A 25,971-nucleotide genomic window follows, 5' to 3' on the forward strand; every position below is an offset into this window, starting at 1 on the left:
GCTGTGCCCGACTGAGCGCTGCCTGCCTGCCTCCCTCCTGCCCTCCTCGGGCCCCCTCTCCCTGTGCACTCCACATTCCTGCCGCTCATGGAAGGCATTAACACCAGATAAAAGTATGAGGAGCCCAAATGGAGCACCCTGACGTCAGCCATCCCTGGAGCCTGGAAGGGAAGCTGTAAACAGAGGAACAAAAGGCAGTTATAAACAACCATCTTCATTGGCGCCTGCGGACTGGCATTTAAAGGATAAAGAGAAACAAGGGAAGGTGCTGAAATTTGGGGGCTGCTCAGCGCTGAGATGTCTGCTGGCTCTGCGAGGGAGGAAAATCTCCTAATGGAGTGGGAAGAGTGAAAGACAAAGATCGAAAGGATTTTTTTTCTCCTTGCAAATAGCTTTGCTCCCTTCTGTTCCTCCCAGTCAGTAGGAAAGGGTGGGGACTATTGTTCGATCCTGCTGTTCAGCTGGCTCCTCGAACAGCTCCCAGGGCAGCCAGAAATCCTTCGGCTCAAAGCATCCCGGTGATGCAAGAGACGTTCCAGCCAAGCTACAGCAGCCAACAGGGTTTCAACATTTGACCAGCTTCGACTGTCCCACTCACCCTGTGCTAAACTCTGATGCTGCAGTTTGCATTAGTGCACTTTGGAAAGCCCTGAGCAGTTGGATTCCTCATATTCAGTCACCAATGAGACCTACAGGTGTTTCCAGGTGTCATCTCCTCTCCTGAGGTGCCAGGTGTCATCCACCTAAATGTGGGAGTGGAAGAAGTGGCCATCACACAGACATGGTTATAGGATCACAGAATGGTTTGGGTTGTAAAGAAGCTTAAAGATCATCCAGTTCCAACCCCCTGCAATGGGCAGGGACACCTTCCACTAGACCAGGTTGCTCCAAGCCCTGTCCAACCTGGCCTTGAACACTTCCAGGGATGGGGCAGCCACAGCTTCTCTGGGCAACCTGTGCCAGGGCCTCACCACCCTCACAGGGAAGAATTTCTTCCATACTGCTAAGTTAAATTTCCCCTCCAGGATCCTTCCAGGCTGCAGAAGAGCCAGGCTGGCACCCGGACCATTGGCTGGGAGCTTTGATCTCCCAGTAAAGCCCAGCAACGCAGAGGAAATGCCACATGTGCCCAGACACAGACAGAGTTCACAACTGATGCTATCTCAGCCAACGCGTGTAGGACTCATGTCTTTGTTTTAACAACAAAGACCAAGAAAACATCCTGTAATGTAACATTTAAACCAGCGCTTATGTGATTGAAAAAGAAAGACCCACCAGCCATGGTTACATAGTTTAGGCCGCTTGTTTATATTGACAGTGTTCCTGTTGCCTGGCTAATGGGAACAAGTGCTGGGCACTTTAAATCACTGAAAAGCAGCAAAGTTCACATCTTTTTGTCATGTATTTTATATGCAAGATAGGACATCCTGAGTTGGAAGGGACCCACAAGGATCACTGAGTCCAGTTCCTGGCCCTGCACAGGACACCCCAACAGTCCCACCACGTGCCTGAGAGCGTTGTCCAAACACTCCTTGAGCTCTGTCAGCTTTGGGGCCGTGACCACTGCCCTGGGGAGCCTGTTCAGTGCCCAACCACCCTCTGGGGAAAGAACCTTTTCCCAATATCCAACCTAACCCTCCCCTGACACAGCTTCGTGCTGTTCCCTCAGGTCCTGTCACTGAATGAAAGATTGTACATGCAGCATTTGGGACTGCAAAAAATAGTTCCAATTTTTAAGATACTTATCACCCAAAAGCCCCTGAAATATATATATCTGCAATCACCAAGATCTCATTGCAGAAGACAAGAAAGGAAAGAAGTTACTAGTTGCAAGTATTTGCAGACTTGCAAGTCTGCAAGTATCACAGAGTCTCAGGAAAGATTATTAGAGATAATGAACATCTGCAGTTTACATTAGAAAAACCTGCCATCAAAACCACACGGTGCTATGACCCAGCTGTCTTAACAAGAACCTTAACAAGATCTGAAAGAACACTATACTAATGTGTGAAACAATTTTACCATAGATGATATTTTGACAGGAATTTAGAGAATATACTGAAAATAAACCACCTCTTTTCAGTGTGTAAAAGGCATGAAAAAGCCATCATTAGATATAACCACAATTGCTGTGGAACAAAAAAACTTCCTTTCAAATAAAATTAAATTATATCAGATATTAAAAATCTAAAAATTAACACTGTAGTTTCTTATTTTAGTACAAGTGGGAGCTACACTGGGCTCCGAGACAGACTACAATGCAAAAAATAAATTGTGTAGTGAGAACCTGTTAATTTGTAGCCAACTGGTTACTGAGTTAGAAGGCAACTACGTCATATTAGAGTCCTCTGGGAGTTTATTTTTAAACATGGCCTATAGTTTGGGAACGAAAAGGTATTGAAATGAGAGGGACTGGTGTCATACATAACCTTTTTATGAGAAATGAAGCATTTTCTGCAGCAGTCGTGGTAGCCCCAACATGGTCTATACAGTGTGGATACTGGAATGAACTGGCTGATTACTGTTCCCACAGGCCTGACTCACCCAGCCTGAGCACCAAACAAGACCTGGGTGAGATATAACGGGGTTACTAATGTCCACTGTTATTAGCTGTGCTTCGTCCCCGCTCCACAGGCCAAGCACATCCACAAGCATCTTCCCTTTTGGCTCTTGAAACACCTTCAGTCCTCCAGACTCCAAACCATCACCACTGAGCGCCCACCTGGAGAACACCCCCACCCACTGCCAGGCCCCAGGGCTGAAGGTGAGCTGGAAGCTGCCCATGGGTGTCTCATCTCGCCCACTCCCCTGCGTGCCAGCGGCTCCGAGGGGAAGCCCAGACCGAGTCATCTCCGTGTCTGGCAGGAAACACATGCAAATGCACGAGCTTGAGAGCCCCACTCAGGAAACCCCCGTCCCATCAGGCTCGGGGGGCCCTCAGCCAGCCCTCAGCCCCCTCAATTGTGCCCTGGTGCTGGCAAGGCTCAGCACACACAGCCTGGCACTGCAAGAGAGATGAACAGCCACACGCAGCAACGGGAAAACCCTGGACATGAAAACTCCCACAAGGAGGAAAAAGACCCAAACCCACACCTGGAGAACAGGCTGCCCACACCATGTAAGGACAAAGAACAAAACTTCTTTTTCCCTTGGTTTTGGCCATGAGTCTTACAATAACAGAGCCAACTTGCTCCACATAGGACCTTGGCGCTGCTTTCCAGACAAGCACAGGTTTGTACAACTGCCCTTCCAAAATGGGAAATAGCTCCCAAACCCAGAAATCCATTAACCACCCCAGCAGCAGAGCAATTCGGCTGCTTCCCCTCAGGTTCATTTCCTGAAGATTGTGCTCAGAGCCACATGGCCACAGCCTGAGCCAGGTCCCCAGCAGGGCCAAGCTGAAGTCCCCACAGCAACACCAATTAAATCAGTAAAATATCAGGAGACTCTTCTTCTCCCCCAAACTCTCAGATTTCTCACATCAGGGCTGCTTTCCCTCCTTTAATACCTTGCTCCCACTTAACCTTTTATGCCCCTGATAGGTGCTAATGGGATCCACCTTGTCCATGCCTCCCAGCTGGGTTGCCAGCTCCCCATCATCTGTGGCCTCCAGCTCTGCACTGTAGTAAACAGAGTGTAGTGGGAACCACACACAGCACAAACCTCAGAGCTAATTTATTCTTTCAGCATGAGTGGATTTGAGGCTGTGCTTAAGCTGTTTTCCCAACCTCCCTACAGCCTTGGATGGGAGCAGATTTGGGGATGCCAAGGCCCTGGGTGGAGTCTCATTGGCTGCACTGTGAGTAGGTGTCTGTCACAGACATTGCTGCTGGACAAGCAAAAGGATCAGAAACAGGTTTAGATGGGGTTTGAGGTGTAGTGATTTCTCACCACACTAGACAGTCACACACCACAAAGCTTCTGTCCTTCCCCATTGCACTGCGACTCATCTGCAGAGCTGGGGAGTGGGATCTATGGGGCTGCACTTAAACACCGCTTCCAAATGACTCTCAGTGCCTTTTCTGCTACCCTGGAGCCAGGCAGAGCTAAAAACCTAGGTGGTAACCAGGCAAACAAGATCTGCCTGTGTGTGAACTGGATGTAATGTTCTTTTTTCCACGTAATGGCATCACACATCCTTGTGGCCCTGCGAGTCTGCTCCTGGGAGTGACTAATACAGGATAGTCCCTAAGCCTGAGTACACCCAGCGCCTCTCCAAGTGCTGATTACAAAAGAAAGGCAAAAGCTTTGAGACAAGGGGATTACCCAAGTCTAATCTGGAGCTTTGTGTCTGTTTGTCATGTGATAACTGGGTATATACTGTAACCCCTGAGTATTGCATCTTGCTGGGAATATTACTTGTGGCTCATGTGCTGTGTCCCTGTGTGGGTTGGCCATGGACACCTTTTGGATGTGTGGACCCATCTATGGGTGCTGGATGGAGGCCCATTTGTAGGGTTAAGTGCTGCCATGTGTTCTCTTTGTAACCTTTGGGGTGTCAGTGTCCACACTCTGGCATTTTGGGGGCCCGAAGGTCTTGTCTGTGTGTCCCCATCCCTGCTCTGCACAGCACACAATGGCCATTGTTTGCCTTCGGGGCGGGTGAGCAGCCTCTGGCTTGAGAGGAACAAAGCCCGGAGCCAGTTCCTGAAAACACAAAACATGCCTTTTTATCACTTCATGACAAATTGGTTTGTCAGCAGCAGGAAGTGATGTTACTGTTGTTCTCACCAAGGGGAAACTCCTCGTGGTTTCCATGGGGATGTATGCAACTGTAGAGCTACAGGTTTATATAAACTGAAAGCCCCATGCTTGCCTGCTGTGTGCCAGGATTCTATGGATTGGATACGAGTGGATGGGTCTCAGCTGAGTCCTGCTAGCACAGTGGGACAGCCAGCTCATGTTGGAGCCAGGGAAATGGGAGTTCAAAGCCCTAAACCAGGGTGAGCTGTGTGCCTTGATATTCCAAACAAACAAAGCAGCAAAGCTGGGAGAATAAATAAGGGGCAAGAAGGAAAAATGCCTCCCTAACACATCCACAGCAGGAAAAGTTCAGCCCAGCTGTGTCATCAAGGCATCCTCCAGCTCTGCCACTGCCCATCTCAACCCCTCATGCCTCGTTGCCCAGTTCATGCCTCCTCCTCTGCCCCACACCTTGCCAGCCATCCCATCCCACTCCTTCCCTCCTACTCCCAGCAACCCCCCAGCTGAGCCCATCCATTTTCCCCAAAACTGTCGCCCCAGAATCACGTTTGGTATTCTCACTCTGATATCTCTTCCCCCCTTCTTCCCCCCTTATCCTCCCCTTGTTTGCACAGAGCTATGTGCGATCTGGGTGCAATCCCAGAGTTTGCAGCAGTCTGAGACTGGCCACTGTGAGACTCCAATTACGCAGAACGGCAGAAGGATCACAATAAAGACTTGGAAAAGGACACTGGATGTGCACAGAGCTGGAAGTGCACATCGGTGCCTTGCTGGGACTGCAGCCCTGCTGTCCTGGCTGGCTGATCCACAGAGGGCTTTGTGCTGAAGCAGCTCTCTTTTGCTCCCCTCTGTCAGGTGCCTGCTTAGGTTATAAAAGCTGATCGGCTGCCAGGTAATGAGTTTTATTGTTCCAAGAAACACATAAACAAGCTCCTGCGGCTGACGGGGAGCGGATTTCTGTTTGAATTGCGATTAACAGGCAGGATTTTTTTTATCAGTTGCATGGCCAGGGCTGCCAAGGTTGTATTTTTCCACTGAACAAGCTCTGCTTTGCTTTGAAGGTGAAAGTTTGTTCCACCCTTTACTGCAGGTGTAAAAAGGCTCACGTAGTCAGTCTTGCATATTTAACCAGGAGAGCAGTGGTAGGTGCAGTGTGCCAAGGGAATTTCCACGGATGAAGGGGGTTTGCAGGATTTGCAGCATGGCACAGGTTTTGGGGAGGATATTCACTTTGAGGTTCAGGTACACTTTAGGAAAAAAAAGGGTTTCTAACTCCATTCTCAGTGCCCAGGGATCTCTCCTCCCTTTAGCCGCTCCATTTTTTTTTTATCCCTTGGTGTCAGGTTGAAACTTGGTGACGGCTGACGCGAAGTGCTGACGACAGAGCTGCATCCGAGGGGCAGCTCACGTGGAAGAACTTCAGAGGCAGCAGTGCATCATCCCGTCCTTCAAGGGCACCTTCTCCCAGGAGGAGAGTCCTGGATTTTAGCACCATTAATACTCCAAGTAACTTGCAGGATTTCAGCTGCAGTTTGTGGTGCTTTGCTTGTCTCCAGTTACGTGACAAGAGCACAACTGCTTTATGCTCACAGAAATCTTCATCTGTAAACTTAGGATCACAATGCCTTGATTAGGATCAAATGGCTTGATTTTACAAAGTCACAACCTGCTGTCTGCCCAAGCAAAACCATTTTGGACAGGGCAAACATAGTATCTGACTCCTTGAATATTAGACTTGCAGGGACTAGTGGCTCCCTTCTGGAGCAAATAGAAACACAATGTCCTACTGCTCCCTCAGCATCCATCTCCCTTTTACTACCATTACTACTCTGCCTAGCAAATCAAGCTTTCAGCTGCATCTCATCCCCATCAGCTTCCAGGGGCAAGGGGATGTCACAGCAGTGCTACTGCCCTGCCCCACACAGCCCATGGAGAGGTGCAGTTCTGCCACAGCACCCAACATTAACCCTGCTCCCTTTGCTGCCTGTCACTCTCACCCTGCAGCTCCTGCCCATGGTGCTGCCGCTCCAGCTCCTCTGGCTGGCTTTTGCTATGCTACATAAACTCTTCATTGCCTCAGCTGCAACACTAGATACAAGTCACTCTAGTGATAATCTCCAGCAGGAAAGAATTCGTGTCTGGATAAGAGAATCAGTGACTTGCTGGTTACCTGATCTCTTGTCATGCCCCAGTTTGTTTACAGAGATGGCCCAGCAAGCCAAATACCTCACTCCAGACACCAGAGGCTTTTGAGTTGCAAAAAGGAATTAAGGTGGGACAGAAAAAGAAAATACCCTGTGAACTTGTGCCAAGCCTTAGAGATCTGTTACTAACAGGTTAATTTTTAGACTTAACCTCTGAAGCATTAAAAGTACACAAGGAATAGAGACTCTTCTTCCTCCTTCTTGGAAGAAGGACTATTTTAAATTTCACTGTAACCCAGTGCCCAAGTCTCAGCTGGTTCAAACTGTTACAGCTCTGTGGCCATCACTACAGCCAAATCCACCTCACAGCTGAGAAATCAGCCTTGGCTCACTGCCACTGCACATAATTATATGGGGACAAAGAAAAGCTCAGGTTAAGAAGCTGCACTAGTTTCTAGTCAATTATGTTGTTTAAACCTATTTTTCTATAACTCAAGCCCTGAGGCCAGCAGAGTTGAAGATTCAGATTTCTTACAGCTCTTGATCAGGGAGCTTCCACAAGAGTTTTGGGACTGTGAAATGCAGTACTTTAAAGAACATATAATACAGATCAATAGAAATATCATAATTTATTCCATTTGTATAAAAAAAGTTATAATCATGTAACAAAACTATGTCTTCATAAGAAGAAATATATTATTTCACATCATAAATAAATCAGCAAACATACAACCCTTGGCAACTCAAAAAAGCACTCGCCTGGTGCTTTCATGTCAGTGCTTGGGAAACAAGAAGAGCTGACAAATATACACACACAGGATTATAGTACCAAAAAATATTGAGGTATTTGGTTTCTCTAGAACTGAAACTTTAGGTTTGTGAAGGCAAAAAAAAACAAACAACAAACCAACAAACAACAATGCACTAATGTAAAAATAAATAAATAGGACTGTCATATAAAAGGGGACAACATCAGTGTTGCTCAAAGTGTCCAGGAATGGGAATACTGGTGAGCATGCTACTATACACGGAGCAGGCCTAGGACAGACAGAAGACAAGGAGGAAGAGCTCAGGAAGAGCCACTGTCCTTTGATCTCTGTGTAGACATCCAGATATTTGCTTGAGAAGTCAGAAACACCCAGTTCTCTGGCATTGGGTGAGCTCCTCTCCATTTAGGACACTGTTCTGGGATGCAGGAATGACTCCCCACAAAACACAAGTGACTGGTGACACTGTCCCTGTAGTTATTGCACTTCTGAGACAGCAAGTCTGAATTCTGACCACGTTTTCAGCCGCTTTTCAGCAGCTTGGGGAAGTAGTGATGGGGCTCTGAAGGTAGCTTAAAGCACTGGATGGGGTGTGAACAGGGATGGAGACCGGGAAGTTAAAGACTGTGGTGGTGGATGCTCCTCTGTCCAACACTGCCATAGCGGGGCTCCCGGCCTCTGCTGAGCAGTTGGGGGCAAGGACCTGCGACTCAAACTGAAGCAGCTGCCCCATGAAGCTGAAATTTGGGGAGATGATGCTTCTCCTCTGCTTTACAAACTCAAAGGCTTCATCCAGTTTGACTCTGTTGGTCCTCATGAGATAAGCAAGGCAGATGGTCGCGGACCGGGAGATGCCAGCCTGGCAGTGCACAAATACCCTTCCTCCATCGTTTTTAACAGAGTCTGAAAGAATTAAAGCACACAGTTAGCAAACAAGTCCCACTGCTTCCAGAGGTGGGAAAAGCACAGGCTGCTGTTTTACATTTCTTTAATCCATCCCTTCCTAATAGGTGCACCCAGAGCTTTTGAGACAAAGGGAGTCTTTGTCTTGAGGAAAACAGCTATTTTCATTCTGGGCTCCAGTTCCAATTATACTAATAGCTCCTCCAGGTCACTTTAGCAGTCTTGCAAGATTACTTTAATACTGATCCGCTTAAATTCACTAACTCTTTTCTGCAAGACCAGTGTCTCTTGATTCAAGATTTCAAACAGCTTTATGAAGCTAAGATTATGCCTCTGAGTAAAATAAAATTAAGGGAAATGTTCCCCAAGTATATCTCTCCAATGGGATGAAATTCCCCAATCTCAAATATAGGTTGTACTGGGGGAAAACAATGCCCAAAAGTCACTTCCCAGGATACAGTAACCCAAAAAAAGAACAGACTGTAAAGAGGGCTCATTTACCTATGAAATCAATCGCCTCGTTAAACCAGGAGCTGATATCCGCCTTGTGGTTGTCCTCTACAGGGATACTTTTATACTGATAGTGCCCTTCGAAGTGGTTGGGGCAGTTGGCCGAGACATTGATTAACGCCGTGATCCCCAAAGCGTCCAGCATGTCTTTTCGGGAGGCGTGGTACGCGCTGCCCAAGTACAGGAACGGCAGGATTTCCACCGGCCCGCCCTGAAACAGAGAGGACAGACCACCGGTTACCCCCTGCCCGGTGTCCCGCGGCATCCCCCGCTCCCTCGCCGTGCCGGACCCCGTCCCCGCTCACCTGGTCGTACAGCGGGGTCCCGCAGGAGCTGCATCCCGAGTCGGCGCTGCCGGGCGCGGGGCTGGCGCTGAGGGGCAGGCTGAGCCCGGCGGGGGCGGCTGGCTTGGTGCAGAGCTCGGAGCAGGCGGACGAGAAGGCTTCGTAACCTCCTGCGGGGGCAGAGCGGAGAGAGGGGCGCGGGGTGAGCGCCGCGGGGCCGGGGGGCGAGCGGGGCTCCCCGAGCCAGCCCCCCCGTCCCCTCCACGGGCCGCGGGGACACTCACCCTTGAGGAAGCAGATGCGGGCGCCGCGGGCCTCCCTGCAGAGGGTGCCGAGCGCCAGCAGCATGGTGCTGTCGCGCTTGGGCGCGTCCAGGTCGGCGCTGCGCTCGTCCAGCAGCACCACGGTGTGGAACAGCCCCTGGCGCAGCCGGGCGCGGAGCTCCTCGTTGGGCACGACGTGCTCCAGGGCCAGCGCGCCCTTGGCGCGGCGGCGGACGATGGTGCTGAGGCGGACGTTGCAGGAGCCGCGGATGTGCGCGGCGTTGAAGGAGAAGAAGGAGCGGCAGTCGAGGACGAGGCACTGCGCGCCGCGCTCCTGCAGCAGCAGCGCCCGCAGCGCCTCGCACTCCAGCGCGCACACCCGCAGGTTCACCATGGCTCGGGGTGCGGGGCAAGGGAAGGCAGGCGCGGTGTGTGCCAGCAGTGCCACTGTCCCGGGACGTCCCTGTGTCCCGGCCGCTCCCGCCCTTTATATCGGGGCCGCGCCGCCGGGACGGCGTTTTCTCAATGGAGCGGAGTCACGTGGGAGGGGGCCGGGAGGGGGCGGTGACGTCACCCTGGCCGCGCGCCAGAGCGGGCGCGCCCGGCCCCGCTGGTGTGACGTCACCGGCCGCAGGCGGGTACGCGCGCGCTGCCCCCCCGGAGATATGGACACGGGAACGCGCACGGAGAGACACACGGATCGCGTGTATGCACACACACATATATATATGTATATGTATATGTATATGTATATGTATATGTATATGTTTGGTTGAAGAAAAACACAGCATGATCCAGCCGTGTGCGCTCACAGCCCAGAACCCCCCCGCGTGTGTCCTGGGCTGATCCCACAGTGTGGGCAGCAGGGGAGGGGATCCTGCCCCTCTGCCCCGCTCAGGTGAGACCCCCCTGCAGAGCTGCCTCCAGCTCTGGGGACCCAGCTGGGACACGGGCTTGGAGTGAGTCCAGAGGAGGCACTGAGAGGATCAGAGGGATGGAGCACCTCTGCTATGAGGAAAGGCTGAGAGAATTGGGATTGTTCAGCCTGGAGAAGAGAAGGTTGTGTGGAGACCTCACAGCCCCCTCCAGTATCTGAAGGGGGCCTACGAGGAAGCCCGAGAGGGACTGTTCATCAGGGACTGGAGTGACAGGACAAGGATGAATGGGTTCAACATGAGAGGGGAAATTTAGGTTAGATATTCTTCCCTGTGAGGATGGTGAGGCCCTGGCACAGGTTGCCCAGACAAGCTGTGGCTGCCCCATCCCTGGAAGTGTTCAAAGCCAGGTTGGGCGGGGCTTGGAGCAACCTGGGATAGTGGAAGGTGTCCCTGCCTATGGCAGGGGGTTGGAACTAGATGATCTTTAAGCTTCTTTACAACCCAAACCATTCTGTGATTCTATGATATATAACATATATCATATATACACATATATACACGTGTATGTGGTACATGGGACCACAGGGACATGGGTTCCTGGTGGACTTGAAGTGGTGGGTTAAAGGCTGTACTCAATGACCTTAGAGGTCTTTTCCAAACTAAATGTTTCCACACTGTGCCCTTTTTCACACTCATCCACCCAACCATTCACATCCCCCACCCCTGTGCCCACCACTCCCAGCCCAGGAGCCACTGGGCTGGGTCACCTCAACTGCTGGATCTCCAGGCTGGGGCTGGGGCAGCCTTTGTCCATCCCCCAATCCCCCCAGCACTGGTTGCTCCCCCCTTTCCCACAGAGATCAAGGGGACGTAGCTGCTGGAGCAGCAGTGTGGGGGGCTGTCAAGCCTTGGGTGCTGCTGTGCTTATTCTCCCAAAATATATGTATAAAGGGACCAGCATACACATACATATATTTGTATTCATGCATAGGCATATATACATGTACGGACATATCTACACAAATATATATGTGTATACATATATTTGTATACATTTATTATGTAAACAGATATTTGAGAGCTGTTCCCATCATGTTTTATGTGTAAGGCAAAAAATGTAGCAGACCCATGCAAAGTTCATTTTTCCCCACTGAGATCACCCCCAGGGGTTGGGGCTGCCCAGTAACTGGCAGCACAGTGGTGGGAGGTTTCTTTTTTCCCCTCTTTGTTAGTGCATCAGCACTTCCCAAAAGTTTTCTTTTTTTCTGTGGATGACTGGCTTTCACCAAGCCACTCGGGTGTTTCTTACTCAGGACTTCCAGTCAGCGCTGCTGCCACTTCCCCTGCCTCCCCTTCACGCCTTCCCTTCCTGCCTCCCCTCCATGTCTCCCCAGGCTTTCCATCTCCCAGCCACTCACTGCCCACAGTCACCACTGTTCCCAGCACCTCCTCCCACTTAAGCCCTTTCCCCCAGCCCTTCCCCACCAATTCCTCTTCCCCCCACACTGCCCTGCTGTTCCCAGCTGCTCCTTCTTCATCCCTTTCAGCAGTTTGCTGTTTTCACTTCCCCCCTTCAGAGGAGATCTCTCCATCCACCCCTCACACCAGGGCTCCTCTCCCACTCTCCTGCCCCACCAGCCTTGAAGGCTTCCAACCATCACTCCTCAAATCATCTGCCTCCTCCCCCACCAATGTCCCCCAGTCTTTAACCACCTCAGACTAGCCAGGCTCTGTATCTGGCTGAGATCTCCAGGGTTTTCCATGTTCCCACAGGGACCAGGAGGAGGGGGCACAGAGAAGGTGAGCGAGTGGCAGCTCCCGCTCACCCGCTGTTGCAGGGCTGTCTCTGCTCTGCTGAGCAGTGAGGTTTTTGCCAGAACTGCAGCCTCAAAGCAAATCTGTTTTTTCAACACATTCCTTAAAAATAAACACAGGATTGCACTTTTCATTCCATTTATTTATTGTTGTTCTTTTTAACAGCGGGTTGGAAACAGATTGCAAGAGAAACACTCATAGGCTTTGGTGCTGGGAAATGACTCTGCTCGACCACACCATTGCCCACTCTGGCAGCAGGACCCCCCAGCCATCCATGGTGGGTCACTGGGCGTGAATCATGGGGACCACCAGTTGGGCAGGTGACACATGTCCCTCCACTCCACGAGTGCACGGGAGGCAGGCAGGGACCACACCATCTGTCCTCAGATGCGCTCCAAACCAGCACCTCAAAAGATGTGATATCGCTGTTACATCATGCCACAACCAAGCTCTGGTGACCTTGCATGTCATCTGTCCAACACGAGCCTACCCAGATGGTTCTAAGGAGCTGAACAGCAGGAATTCTCAGTGATGATTCCTTGCCAACTTTCTGCAGCAGAAGCCAATACAACAGATGGCCACAAGACAGGACTGTATTCATCATCTTTTCCTAGAGGAAATGGACCTCAGACACTGACCTTTCTGTAGGTCTGTACCCAGCGATCACTTCACTTTACTCCTCTGGAGTGTGATGCAGGAGCGATTTAAGGCATCACCTGGCAGGAGCACAGGAGAGGGAAAGACTTGGCTGAGCCACAGCAAAGTAGCCCTGTGGGATTTTAAGCTGGGAACATCCTTAGAATCATAGAATCACAGAATGGTTTGGGTTAGAAAAGACCTTAAAAATCATCTCATTCCAATGCTCTGCCACAGGCAGGGACACCTTCCACCAGACCAGGTTGCTCAGAGCCCCATCCAACCAACCTCTTTTCCCAGGGAACTTGATCAGGATGTTGCATTACTCCAACCTTGCACATTCCAGAAGCAGCAATGGGTGGGGAAATTTCCCTTGAATGCTTGGATGGAAACCAGTGTTTTTAATGTGCTAGTGGCACAGCACCATGTTAGTTAGTGGGAACAGCCAGCCCTGGCTCACAGACACAGGTATCTCTGTGCCACTGACAGGCTTTTCTCTTCTTGTCCTAAACCCCTCTCAGTGTCCTACACAGAAAACAAAGCTATAAGACAGAGATGTTTTTTCCCCCAATTTGGAGAAAATCACCATGTCTGACACCTGCCCAGCCAAGTGACCATGTGCTCTCAATGACAACCACTTTTCTCATCATGATGTTAACCAGCATCGCAAAAATATTGAATATGAGACAGACACTGTGGGCCAGGTACCTTGGCTGCTCTGATCCAGTGCAGGGATGACATCCCATCTGTTGCACAAAGGGAATTTACCTCCACAACAGCGATAATTGCTCTTCGATGCACTTATGTAACTGTGAGACTTTTGAATCTGGTCTTGTTTACACCCAGTGCAAATCAGGAAGAAAAAAATTCATCACATGTGGCAGTGTGTACTTAGTCACTTATAATCCTGGACTAGCTATTTCCTTGCTTTATTTTTGTTTTCTTTTCTTAAATAAACCTGCCATAAGAATGAAAGAAAGGAAAATACAAAACAGGGCTGAAGTGGCTTTTAGAAGCTCAGACTGACTTGAATGACTTTCTTAAGGGTTAGTTTTCCTGCCCTAACAAAAGCCAGGAAATACAAAATTAACCCCTTCCTCCCAAACAATCTGTGTTTGCACTTGGGCCACAATGTCTTTGTAAGGGTAATAATAGAAACATGAGTGTGAAGTGTGGGGGTGGGAGGTGATGCTTTGATTTGAGCAGATGGGACCCACTGCTGACTCCCTTTATCCCCCCAGGGTTTTAACGGTGTTGCTCTGCCAAAACATGTTCAAGTCCATAACGACAGCAGTGTGAGCCCTCACTCGAGGCATTAAAGACTTCTTGGGAAAATGACTTCATGGCAATTTCATCATGTCCCAGCCGAGCATGTTGTCTTCCTCTCAGCAGGACCTAAGACCTGTCTGGTTTTCTCCAGAGACCTCAGGTCTCCCAGTGCAACCTGGCTGATGTTTCTCAGAGGTAACAGAGACTGCAGAGACCTTCTGCACAGCCTGACACGGATGCCAATTTGTCAGCAGCTTGGTGACAAGTGTAGATAACCCGTGGCCTGGAACAGGCCCATTGCACAAACCAGTTACCCAGTAACACTGGTTATTCAGGTTTTTAACTAGTCACCCATGGCCAAAAATCAAATGGAACAGCTCCAGCAAAGCCAGAATTACAGCACCACTGGACCTGACCTGGGCTTGGATCTCGCTGCCCTTGGTGCAAGTTTTGCCTGAATAAAGATATGAAGTATCAAGCCTCAACACTTGAGACACAGAACAAAAATGCATGTGGGAACATTTGGAAACCGTGCTGGATGCATTTCTTCAGCATGTGTAACATTTTCTCTGAATTCGGTTTCACAACCCAGCATTTCCTTTTGTAAATATTTGGACAGATTTTACAGAGACACAGATTCATAAGAAACAGAAGGAAAAAGAAATGAAAGATACATGGGGAGGGAGGGAAATGAAAAGGAAGGAAGGAAGGAGGAAAGGTAGGAAGGAAGGAAGAAAGAAAGGAAAGAAGGGAAAAAGAAAGAATGAAAGAAAGAGAGAAAGAAAGAGAGAAAGAAAGAAAGAGAGAAAGAAAGAGAGAAAGAAAGAAAGAGAGAAAGAAAGAGAGAAAGAAAGAAAGAGAGAAAGAAAGAAAGAAAGAAAGAAAGAAAGAAAGAAAGAAAGAAAGAAAGAAAGAAAGAAAGAAAGAAAGAAAGAAAGAAAGAAAGAGAAAGAAAGAAAAAGAAAGAAAAAGAAAGAAAAAGAAAGAAAAAGAAAGAAAGAAAGAAAGAGAAAATGATTCAGAGATGAAAGGTCGCAGTAAGTAGCACAAACAATATAGAATTACTGATGACTCACACTGCAATGAAAACATTATTTTTTATGCATTTAAATCCTGAGATTTAACCCTTTGGCCAGGGTTTGGCTGAGCTCAGACTGCCTCAGATTTTTCTTGTTGGAGTTGATGAGGTGGGGGAATGGGGAGGCAGAATCGTCAGTCCCAATAGCTGGGGTTGGGGTCTCACTCCTGGAGAGACTGGCTGGAAAACCTGGTACATCTTTATTTCCGTGTGACACGTCCGATGCATAAGTGTTCCTTGCTGAGTGGAAAACTGTTGGCAGAGCAGCTCGGGTATTTCAACTGAGGACACATCCTGGATACTGATGTATATTGGGGAATAAGGAAAACCCCTTTCTCTCAGCCCTGCCTAAGGAAATCTCAGCTCACTGCTTCCCTGCCTGCCCCAGACTGCTCAGTGCCTCCTGCTCCCAGGGCTGTGGCACAAGGGGGTCAGCAGGTGCTGGCAGCAGTGGGTGCCTGTCCTGCAGACCACAGTGGTCGCTGCCTGGACTCCAGGCTCCTCACCACGAGCCTTTCCCTGCTGCTCTCAGCTCCTGTCACCTCCTGATGCTGCAGGCAGCACTACCCCTGCTCCTGTGGGCCCCCAGAGCTCTGCATCTGCTGCTCGGTGACGCGACCCAAGGCGCCCGGACGGCACTGCATGACCCCACACGTGTGTGCTTGCCTGTCACATATGGTTGTCATGGCCTGAAACCCAAGACACTTGGGAAGCTTGCAGCGTGGACAGTCCCCCATCCTAATTTTGCAAGTCTGCTCGAGCAGCTAATGCAAGTCAGAAGTTGTGCTTTCTCTTCCAGTGACTCACTGAGCTGCCTCGGGCAAGTTGCTTAGTGCTGCTTTTTAACATGATTACAGGCATTAGAGAGCCAGTCTGGGATACCATGGATTTGATATTCAAAATCATTAAATACCTGCCTCCAAAGGAAAATCTCTGGGAATTAGTGGCACTGATACAGTTCACAGCTCTGGGATCAGCTTAGTAGGGCAAATGGTTTAGGCAATTTAATCTTACATTTAATTGCCTCTATTAATCTGCTATGAATCATGCCTTGCACTAGGCATGAGGGTATTTATTCAATAAAATCACTATATTTGTAAAGTTCTCATATTTCAAGATGAAAGGTATTAGATATACAATAAAATATACTTATGGGAAATTATTCTTCCTACTTCTTGAGTGTGTATTTTCTCAATAACATCCTCTAATGGCTGGTAGGGTAAGGCAAGGCTTCCGTGGGAGGAGGCTGAATTTGAATTGAAAACAAATGACGTACCTCGCACCAAGAAGCCGGGAGAGGCGTGTTCTCCTACCCAGAAACATGAGCTCTGGGTTTATTGCTTGTCATGTGATGTCAGCATTTTGTGGGCACAGTGACTATGTATGAGCTTCAGATTCCCAGAAGCACCCACTCTCATAAAGATTGAGATAAGAGCTGCTGAGGCACTGCCATTTGTATGTTGTTCTTGTGTTCTTCCTATCTTTGCAAAGAGGCAAAGGCTTCATAAATGTACGTGGCACACGTACACTCAGAGAGGCTGATTTTGAGCCTGGGATGACTCTGCCCATTAGGATGGAATAGAGCTGGAATGGGTAGAGCTGGAGTCAGGCATCTTGTTACCTGTCCTAGAGGGAACCACAAACCTGTTCTCCACTAGTTATAGCTACATCTCTTCCCACCAGATCGTGGGTGCAAGGCTCTGTAAAGCCAGTGCAACCAGCTACTGTGGGAAAGAGTTTCCTGCTCAGAGTCCTCACACACACTAACTGCTCCCAACTCACAAATAAATTTGGGCGGATGAAGCCAGCTTGGAATAATATAGGGCTTTCAGGGCTGAAAGCCACAGAGCTGATGGAAAGGTATTTCTGTCTCCTCCTGAAGTCCTGTGCTAAGTGCAGGAATCAAGGACCCAGAAGGCAGGTCCTCCTACTGTACTCCCAATGCTCATCCAAGCCACTTCTGCCATCCTCCCGATCTAAATTTGTCTCACCGTCTAATGGCGTTGAAAGGGGTTATTTGCTGAGGGGACAGAAGGGGAGGATGCAACAGCAAAAGCAATTGGAAACTCTCTGAAATAAAGTGAGATTTCTGTTATCAAAAGCCATGATTCCTGCATTCTTGGACTATGGAGTAACTCAGTGTGGGGACCCAGGAGTCCAGGAGTGACACTTCATAAAAACTGATGTTAAAATACAAAGAAACTTGTAAGGGAAGCAAGGCACAAAGAAATCCCAGTGGATATTACATTGCACATGCTCCAAATGAGTCCCTTTGTTACTCATGTATCTTTTTCTGCGCTTTCTTAGTATGAGCTCCCAAGGTGTTTATAGCCAATCTTTGTATTTAGTTTCTAACTGTTAAAAAATATCCCCATATTGTTAATTACAGAACTGCTTATTCATTTTCTGCTATGCAGTTTGTGAAAATGTTTGCAATATGACATGATTCTCTCATGTGATAGAGTGAGGTGATGTTTGTGTGTAATAGCGGTTAGTGAAAACACAGCGTTAGTCATAGGGGAGAATAACACTTAACTGTTTAGAATATGAAAACCTTTAGGCTGTGGAAAAAGCCAAACTTTGGCCCACTGTGTTGTTTTCAGAATTACATGAGAACACACAGGGCAGAGTGACTCACAGTGTAGCGTCCTCTCAGTGTCACTGGAGTGGGATAGGGCATGATATCCAGGGCAGGAATCTAATCATCCATTTCTTTGTCCATGAAATGCCTTGTCACGATCACCCACGACCCTCCCACACTGCTCATGGCCCACCTGACTCCATGAAATTCAGCACTGAGCTGATCTCGTTGCCTCGCTGTGAAACCTTCAGGTAAGTCCATCGACTGTTCTGCCCTTCTCCAGTGTGCTGGACAAACTGTTTCTTGGTGGGGATGAACGAGGAGTGAGGTCATACAGCAGCATTGGCTCAAGTGAATTTGTCCAAACATGGGATGTTTCTCCCTGGGGGTGGCCACACGTGTGGACAGACGCCCTGTGGCTCTTGGAGCCTGTCACAAGCTGTGATTTCACCTCGGCTGCCACACAAAATCCAGAGCTCTGTTTAGACAGAGGCCCAGCCAAAGGGACACTTGCAGGAACACACTTCTGAGAATGTTTTTTTACAGCTGCTGTGGTATAAAAAAAAACTCTCTTCCCAATAAAATCACATAAAAGCAGCAGGATGAGGGGAGCCCTAAAATGGAAGGGGTTGAAAGCTGAGGGAGATTTTCCTTCGAGCGTGGCAGCTCCTGGATGCCATGAACAGCCAGAGAGCCCCACGATGGTCACAGCTTCAGCTGGACAGGGACCCTGGGTCTGGTGAGGGCTGCACTGGCAGTGAGAGAGGGAAGGCAGAGATGTTCCCTGAGTTTAAAACTCATTACTGCAAGGTTGTGCTGAGAAGCACAGTGTCTCAGATGGAAAGTGGGGACAAGAGTCCAGCTGTTTTCCCAAGGCCTGACATAATTATTTCCCTATGTTCTTATATATCTTCTGGCTGTCTCCAAGAACTCTCGCATGTAATCAGGTAAATTAATAATTAATGCCATCTCCCAGTTAATTGGTTGAGCCAGTCACAATCATAATCAGGCACCAGAGAAAACAAATTAGAATTGAATAACTACATGGAATACTGTTAAACAATCAAAAAAACTCATTATACTGGTTATATTTGAACACACATATTTGAACACAACCTCTCACTTTAACAGTGAAACAGAACAGTGAACAGAATTTCGAAAACATGCGAAATGTGAGCCAGGGGCTGAACTTCACAGTTTGGGCTCTGATCAGTTTAATAATTCAAGGTATTTTTTTTCCTCTCTTTTTCCTCTCTTTTCGATTCGGGTTTAGTTCACATGCCAGGTTCACCAGTGGGATATGTCTCATCGATCAACAATCACTATACTTCTCACAGCACTCTTTTTTTTTTTTCTTGAAAAAGAGGAACAAGAAGTGAAATTAGTTAAAGGAATCGGGCGCATTCTCAAATGGTAAATACAAGAGGAGCATGAATCATCCCCTTATAGAAATGACGAGAAAGGATGGAAAAGGTAGTGGTTTGGGAGAAGCAAGTTAAGTTCTCCATGGCTGATTCAGCTCTCCGGAGTGAAAATGAATCATCAGAATATTTAAATCATATTACCAGTATTAGGACACACAAAACCCCCAAGCTCAGGAAGCCTTTGTTATGAAACAAATTTGATAACGGGCAACAAAAGAACAAAGGACAGATTGCTAAAAACCCTTTACTAGCTCAGTTCTGCTGCGTGTCCCATCCCACAGAACCTCGGAGAGCTGGAGTTTGCAGTCGCAATGCCCCAGCCACAGCAGAGCACTGCGGAGCCTCACAGCCCCAAATCCTCCAGAAACCAACAGACAGACTCTCCTGTACCTTCTAGAGCTTTTACACTTCAGCAGTGACACGAAATTTTTAAAATGAAGGAATTACCCACTGAAGAGTACATTCTCCAGGGTAATTACTCCTGAGTAAGGATTCATTACTCCTGAGCAGCACCGTTAGCGGGTGATACAGACATCAGCTTGGGGACCTGAGTGGGAGGTTTGACACTGAACCTTTTCTTATCTAATTGTACCCAGCCCAAGTTACAGCATTAATGAAGCTGTAACACATCAGATTTCAGACAGACTCCAGGTGGAGATAACAGAAAGGTTAAAGGATGGTTTTAAATCCCCTTTTTTTCCTTCCACCATTCTGGCTCAGCTTAGCTCAGCTGGGACAAAAATATGTTCAGGGATCTTTTCCTTTGCAAAGGAAATATCCTGTACCAGGATATATCACAGCAGAGACAGCAAAGCAAACCTGAAGACTCTTTTACATAATGAGATGCAAAGGTGTTGTAGAGAGGTATCTTGTTCATATAAAGTACATTTGTGCATTCCATAAAAGTCTGTCACATTAAAATTTCTCACTACCAAAAGAAACAAACATGTTTGTTCAATAGCTGGAATCCTCAGAGGGATGAAGATGGGGTAGAAATCCATCTCCAAGTTTTGGTGTGTTTTTTAGTTTAAATCTTTCATCTTCTTTCTCCAATCTCCAATTTAGTCTTTCAGCCCTAAAGAATGAAAGCTTTCATTCTCTGCTAGCAGGCCAGAATCCTAACGAAGATTAGCCAAAAATCCTGACAAGCTATTTTTAACAAAAACTTTTTAATAAAGGAATGTATATTCCTGAAGTAAACATGGACAGGAAAGACAGAAAGGGAGACTGACAGGCAGGGAGACAAACACTTCTTCGCAAAGAAGCCTTTGAAACATCTGGAATGTTGCAGCGAAAGGTTATTTACCAGGAATGTCAGCCAGTCCCAGAGCAGATGGTTCTCATTAGCCTGAGATCAAGAGACCAGCAAGGCTAAAAATACGTGTTTGCTTTTTTAGTAACTGGACTTCGTTTTTTGTACTTTAAAAATAATAATCACTCTTACGCAACTTTTGTAACTTAGAAATATTTTCTTGGAATATTGTTTGGCATGCTCGTTGGGATGCAGGCTCTGTGCCATTGCTATTACTCACACAGCCTTTCCCCTTGAGGATTTTGTGATGTATCTTCTACTTAGAAATAGGAGGATGGCACATTACACTGAAACCAATGACTTTTGTTTATAAAGTGTCAGTGACAAAATATCTGAATTGCTGCTCCAGGCCAGCCTCTTGCCTGGTGTAAACGTTTGCAGTTTCCCTGGAATCCATTGGAATATTGTATTGAGCCACTGTGGGGGCCACAGAGCCACTGCCCCCACCCAGACCAGCAGCACATGCCATGCCAAGCACTACACCTGGGGCAGGTTGGGAGTGGAGTGCTCACAGTCTTCCTGGGAATCTATTTGGGAATAGTGGGTTAGAAGACTCAATGGAAAAACATTGAGTTACATAAGGCAGGAGCCTGACTCAGTGGGAAGGAGAGCAGGCAACTGTGTGAACAGATCCTCACTTCTGTACCTAAGGGAAGATGAGAGGCTCTGATTTCTACTGCCACTGTTTATGAGGCACATGGTCACCTTCCCAGAAATCCACCTGTCTTGGAGGCATTTGGGACTTGAATAAGATAAGCAGATCTAGCATTACTCATCATAACACATTTTATATTGAAAGCTCTGATGGTCAGCCAGCAGTCCCCACAGCACAGGGAGAAAAAAATATCATGCCATAGGGAAAGGTTCAAAGGTTCTCACTGGGGTTTTGCAGCTTCAATTCAGACTTTGAAACCAACCAATTTGCTTTCTCAGCATGGGTTTAGCGGAAGGGAAGGGAAGGGGAAATGTGAATGTGGTCTAATGAACAATTCTTAACTAAAAGATTTGAGCTCTCAGTGGAAATAGTGAAGAAAATTGTTCACATCTTTTCTATGGACCCCAACTGAAAACAGGTTTTGGAAGAAGGCATTTGATAAAATGGTTCCCACTGTCATGGGTCTTTCAGTGGTGACCAGTCCTAAGCAGAAGAGAGTCACAGGAATGAGTTCAGCTTATTGGAACCTGTTACTAAATACAACACTTTTGTTTGGGAAATAGAATTTGGGAGGACACCTGAGCATGCAACATGAGCAGGGCCTGGCCACCCTGGTTTTCCTGGCTGTGTCATGTCCTGTCCATGACTGACAGCAGATACTACAGAACCTGGACACCTCAGCTGTGACCTGATGCCTCAGTAACCTTCTTCTATAAGCCAGCAACTTTCAGTCTGCACCTTGAGGGCAGGTCACAAAGCATCACCAGCCAATGGCATTTTCATCTGAGTTCGGCTTTCACCATACACATGAACCAGTAAAACATAAACATTGCCCCAAAGGCCTTTACTTTTAAGCCAGGGTACAGCAAGGTAGTGTGACAACCAGCAAGAAAGCTAATCAGATGATTAGGTGAGTGTGCTCTCTCAGTTGGTTTAGAATAATTTCCTTTTTTTTTTTTTTGCGGTCAGTACCGACAGAAAAAGTAATGTTTCAAAGGGGAAAAGTGATTACTACTTCTCTCATTGAATTTCAATATTTGAAAGATTATTTCTCAGAGATAGTGGCTCTCTGAGATGGGAAATGCTTTCAGATCTTTCCTCCTGGACAGGCAATATACAAAAATGAGTTTGTGGGCTTTTATTAGTAGCTTTTGGGGCTTTTTCTGAGTGGGATGGTAGAAAAAGCACCACTGGTATCCTTCTGTCAGTGAAGAAGCCTAGTTCAAGTAGGCTGTAATGAGAGCAAGGAAGTGTCTTGTTTTCTTAAGAAAACAGGGGTGAGAGGCAACAAGAAGTTGATGCCCAGGAAGTTCCACCTGAACGTGAGGAAGAAATTCTTTCCTGTGCAGTGATCGAGCACTGGAACAGATTGACCAGAGAGGCTGTGGAGTCTCCCTCACTGGAGATATTCCAGAACCATGTGGACACAATCCTGTGGCATGTGCTCTGGGATGACCCTGCTTCAGCAGGGAGGTGGGACCAGTGACCCACCAACCCTTCCAACCTGAACCATTCTGTGATTCTGTGAAAAACCAGAGGCAGCCTCAGCAGGCAGAGCAGGGGGAATCTGCCACTGCCCAGGCTGAACATCCTGTACAGAGAGCACTGGAGCCTGGAGGGATGTCTTATGGCACCTACCAACAGCATCAAATTCACCTCAGGAGAAGAACAGAAGCAGATGCAAAAAAGTGAAAGTCAGAGTGGTGCAGAATGAGTAAACAACCCCCAAAGTATTCAGTGACAAATTCCAAGTCCTCTCACCCACAGAGCTATTTCTTTTTGAACCCGGCACTAACTATTTCTTGAAATAACATCAGTCCCCATCCAGGGCTGTGCACTGTTCAGCAGGGCTGTCAGCTTGGCAAGTGGGCGACCTTCTGTGTAATGTATAATTCAAGTATCCAATACACAAATGATTGCAGCAGAGTCAGAGAACATGCAAATTATGTCCCACATCCTGCTGTTAGTCATCCTCTTGGGGGAACTCACCCCTACAAAGGCAGTATCCCAGAACACACTGTATATTTGCTAATCCTCACTTTTTAAGTGTTTTGACAGCAGCAGAAATCTCACCACTCTTCACTTGAAAATGTCTGTAACCTAAAACTCCTGGAGTAAAATACTCAGTCCTTTCCCTAAAAATAGCAAATGAATTATCCATATTTCGTTTTACTGCTGCATAACAGTTAGAGGTATTAATTTAAAATATGGTAGCAAATTACATAGAATCTTCCATCAAAGGGGATCAAAGCACTTTGCATATTAATTACATTTTAAAATAAGACTCTGAGCTAAGCTTTATTATAGGAGATAGCAAGTTCTAGGGATTCGTATGGGTGAGAGGAAATCAGGACACCTGGTGATTTACTGCCTGTGACTTGCTGCCTAACCTTGTACAAGTCCTTCACATCCTCTGTGCCTCAGTTTCTCTGTCTGTAGGAGAAAAATGGTTATATTTAACTTTGTTTTCAAAGGCTGAAAAAAAAATCCTCTGGCAAAAGTGATGTCTGATGGCTTATGTGGCAATTACAGTGCCAGAGCATTACACGTAGTAGGTGGAGAGGTGAGGTGACAAACTTACCCAGTGGAGTCCTAAAGCTGCTCTGTCTGCCAGGCAATTTCCCCCTGGGAGAGGGTTGCCTTAGAAATGTCATGAGCACTCCTTCCCCCTTCCTCCTTCAAATGCTCCTGCAGGCAGAACAGAGACCACCAAAACGACCCTCACCATCCCAGCCCTGAGCATCTCATGGGCTTGGGAAGCTGCCACTTTCACTGTAACTTTCTAGGATATAACCTGCTGTTTCTATTAGACAGCTCAATGCAGTCTAAGGATGAGATTGTCAAGGTTTCAGGTGCTATCAACAGGAGCTAGGTAACAAAGTTCCTCTAAAATTTCAGTTGAGAGTGATCTACAGGCTTCATGCATGCTGCCCTGCTAGTGTTCTGTGTGCTCAGGAAACCTTCTTCCCTTCTAGGAGAGACCAGAAGGAGAAATCCTGCTCATTTCTTAGTTTATCTGGGACAAAGAAATTCATGGAAATTAATCTAGAGTCAGTTTCTAACACTGATGTCATGAAAAGTTACCCCATTTTACAACACCGATAAACAGCAGCTTATAAAAAAAGAATCAAGACAAATGCCTGGGACAAAGGTTATTTTCATTTGTACATAATCTAAATAGGTCATGTAGAATGATAAATGCACCTGTGAGTAAACCTGAATGGCTCCATATCACAAGACCAATGATAAAATCATAAAAATCAGGAATAATAATCCAGCCCAAGAATGAGAGACAATGGGTCAAGGAGCATTTGCTTCCTCATTATCAAATACATGGAGAACAATCAAAACAAACATTTAGTCCAACCTCAGGTGAGTATGTGATTAGATGGGAGAGTGCAGAAGTATATGGTGATCCCAAATTATGGCGAATATCAAATTCCACTTGGACTTTAGCAGATGAAGAGATGTTTTTGAGTGATACCTGAGTGCACTGAGATGTGTTGGACTTTGTTTGCTCTCACACAGCAGGGTCATAAGTCCACGTGTTGGAGGGAGGTCTGTCCTGCTATTGCCAAAGCCTATTGCCTAATCACTTGCTGGAATTAATCTTGGTGTTCCCTGAAACAGCAAAGAAGGTATTCCTGTAGACATGTCAGTGCACTGGGATGGTTTTTGTTCTCTTAGAAAGCAGAGTGGCCCACATGGCATCTGGGAGGAAGGGGAGCACAGCTGGTCCCATTTTATCGGGAGAAACGCAGCCAGTGGTAGCTGAACAACTGGAGAGGAGAGCAGAGGTTTGGGGTGAGACCAGACCTTTTGCAACCAAACCAGCACCACCCACAGGGCTGCCCTTCCTCTTTTTCTACCTGACATTGCCAGCAACAGGCCAAGAGAAAAGCCACAAACATCACTGTGGTCTTGCTTCAGTTCCGTTTGACAACTGGGAGAGCCCCTTCCCCAGACAGCAGTGGTGCACAGTTTGGGGCAGGTGCTTTCCGTGGTTTTCATGAAGAATCCCTTGGCAAAGTGCTCTTGCAGAGTGTCAGTCCCCACTAGAAGCAAACAGATCTATTCAGTGACCTCTATCTATCCCTAGCAGGATGTGACAGAGGCCTCTCCCCCTCTTGTCTCATCCTCGTGCAAACAAGGCACAGCATGACCAGCAAAACAAAAAGCCTGAAGGCTTCTGAGTTGCCCCTGTCAGCACTTGACAGAGCTGTTCTGAGATTTGGCTTGCTAATGTCTGAGAAGTTGAGAACGATTATGGAAATCAGAGACAAAAGTCTGGGACGAATGCTCCTGGATTGCTTCTTATGGTGCATGTTCTCATCTGCAGTCCTTTGTAATTGCAAAAAATGGTGCCTTGCAGATACCTTGAAGAGACTGGAGACAGACAGATGCATCGCATCATCAGGAAGTCTGTCTTGATAGTCAGCCAAGATCCAAGGGGAGCGTGCATTATTTACTATTATCATCATCATCACCACTGCCACTAACCTCATTTCCCTAGAGATTTGACTCCAGTAGAAATGCATGAAGCCCTATCCTGGCATTCATGATGTTTTTGTTAACCATACTGTCATACAAAGCCTCCTCCAGCTTCTCATGGAACTTTCTGCCTAAGGAGTGGGTTACACACACTCTAAAGCTCTCTGAATGCTGCTCTTTTTCATTGCAAGCTGCACTTGAAAGCCACGTGATAGGAAAGCAAAAAACTGGATGTACCATGAAATGCCTGCAGGGAC

The 25,971-nt window shown here is 47.4% G+C and overlaps 1 protein-coding gene and 1 long non-coding RNA gene across 3 annotated transcripts; one reads left to right on the forward strand and one right to left on the reverse strand.

The window, feature by feature from the left end:
* Positions 1-7,458: 7,458 nt before the first annotated feature.
* Positions 7,459-10,099, reverse strand: DUSP1 (dual specificity phosphatase 1). 2 transcript variants are annotated; one of them, XM_064671761.1, is made up of 4 exons: positions 9,597-10,099; positions 9,334-9,482; positions 9,020-9,239; positions 7,459-8,518 (listed from the first exon to the last, which is right to left on the reverse strand). In XM_064671761.1, the coding sequence occupies exons 1-4, from the start codon at positions 9,967-9,969 to the stop codon at positions 8,148-8,150; spliced, it is 1,113 nt and encodes a 370-aa protein (XP_064527831.1). In that variant the 5' UTR covers positions 9,970-10,099; the 3' UTR covers positions 7,459-8,147. The 2 variants fall into 2 exon arrangements, with proteins under 2 accessions (XP_064527831.1, XP_064527832.1); XM_064671762.1 differs by having other exon boundaries at positions 9,334-10,052.
* Positions 10,100-12,436: 2,337 nt separating this feature from the next.
* LOC135422311 (uncharacterized) lies at positions 12,437-14,242 on the forward strand. The gene is made up of 2 exons (XR_010434424.1): positions 12,437-12,545; positions 14,146-14,242. It is a non-coding gene; the product is annotated as an uncharacterized LOC135422311 (long non-coding RNA).
* Positions 14,243-25,971: the final 11,729 nt, after the last annotated feature.

Source organism: Pseudopipra pipra, chromosome 15 (assembly GCF_036250125.1).
Source record: "Pseudopipra pipra isolate bDixPip1 chromosome 15, bDixPip1.hap1, whole genome shotgun sequence".
NCBI classification, from domain to species: domain Eukaryota; kingdom Metazoa; phylum Chordata; class Aves; order Passeriformes; family Pipridae; genus Pseudopipra; species Pseudopipra pipra.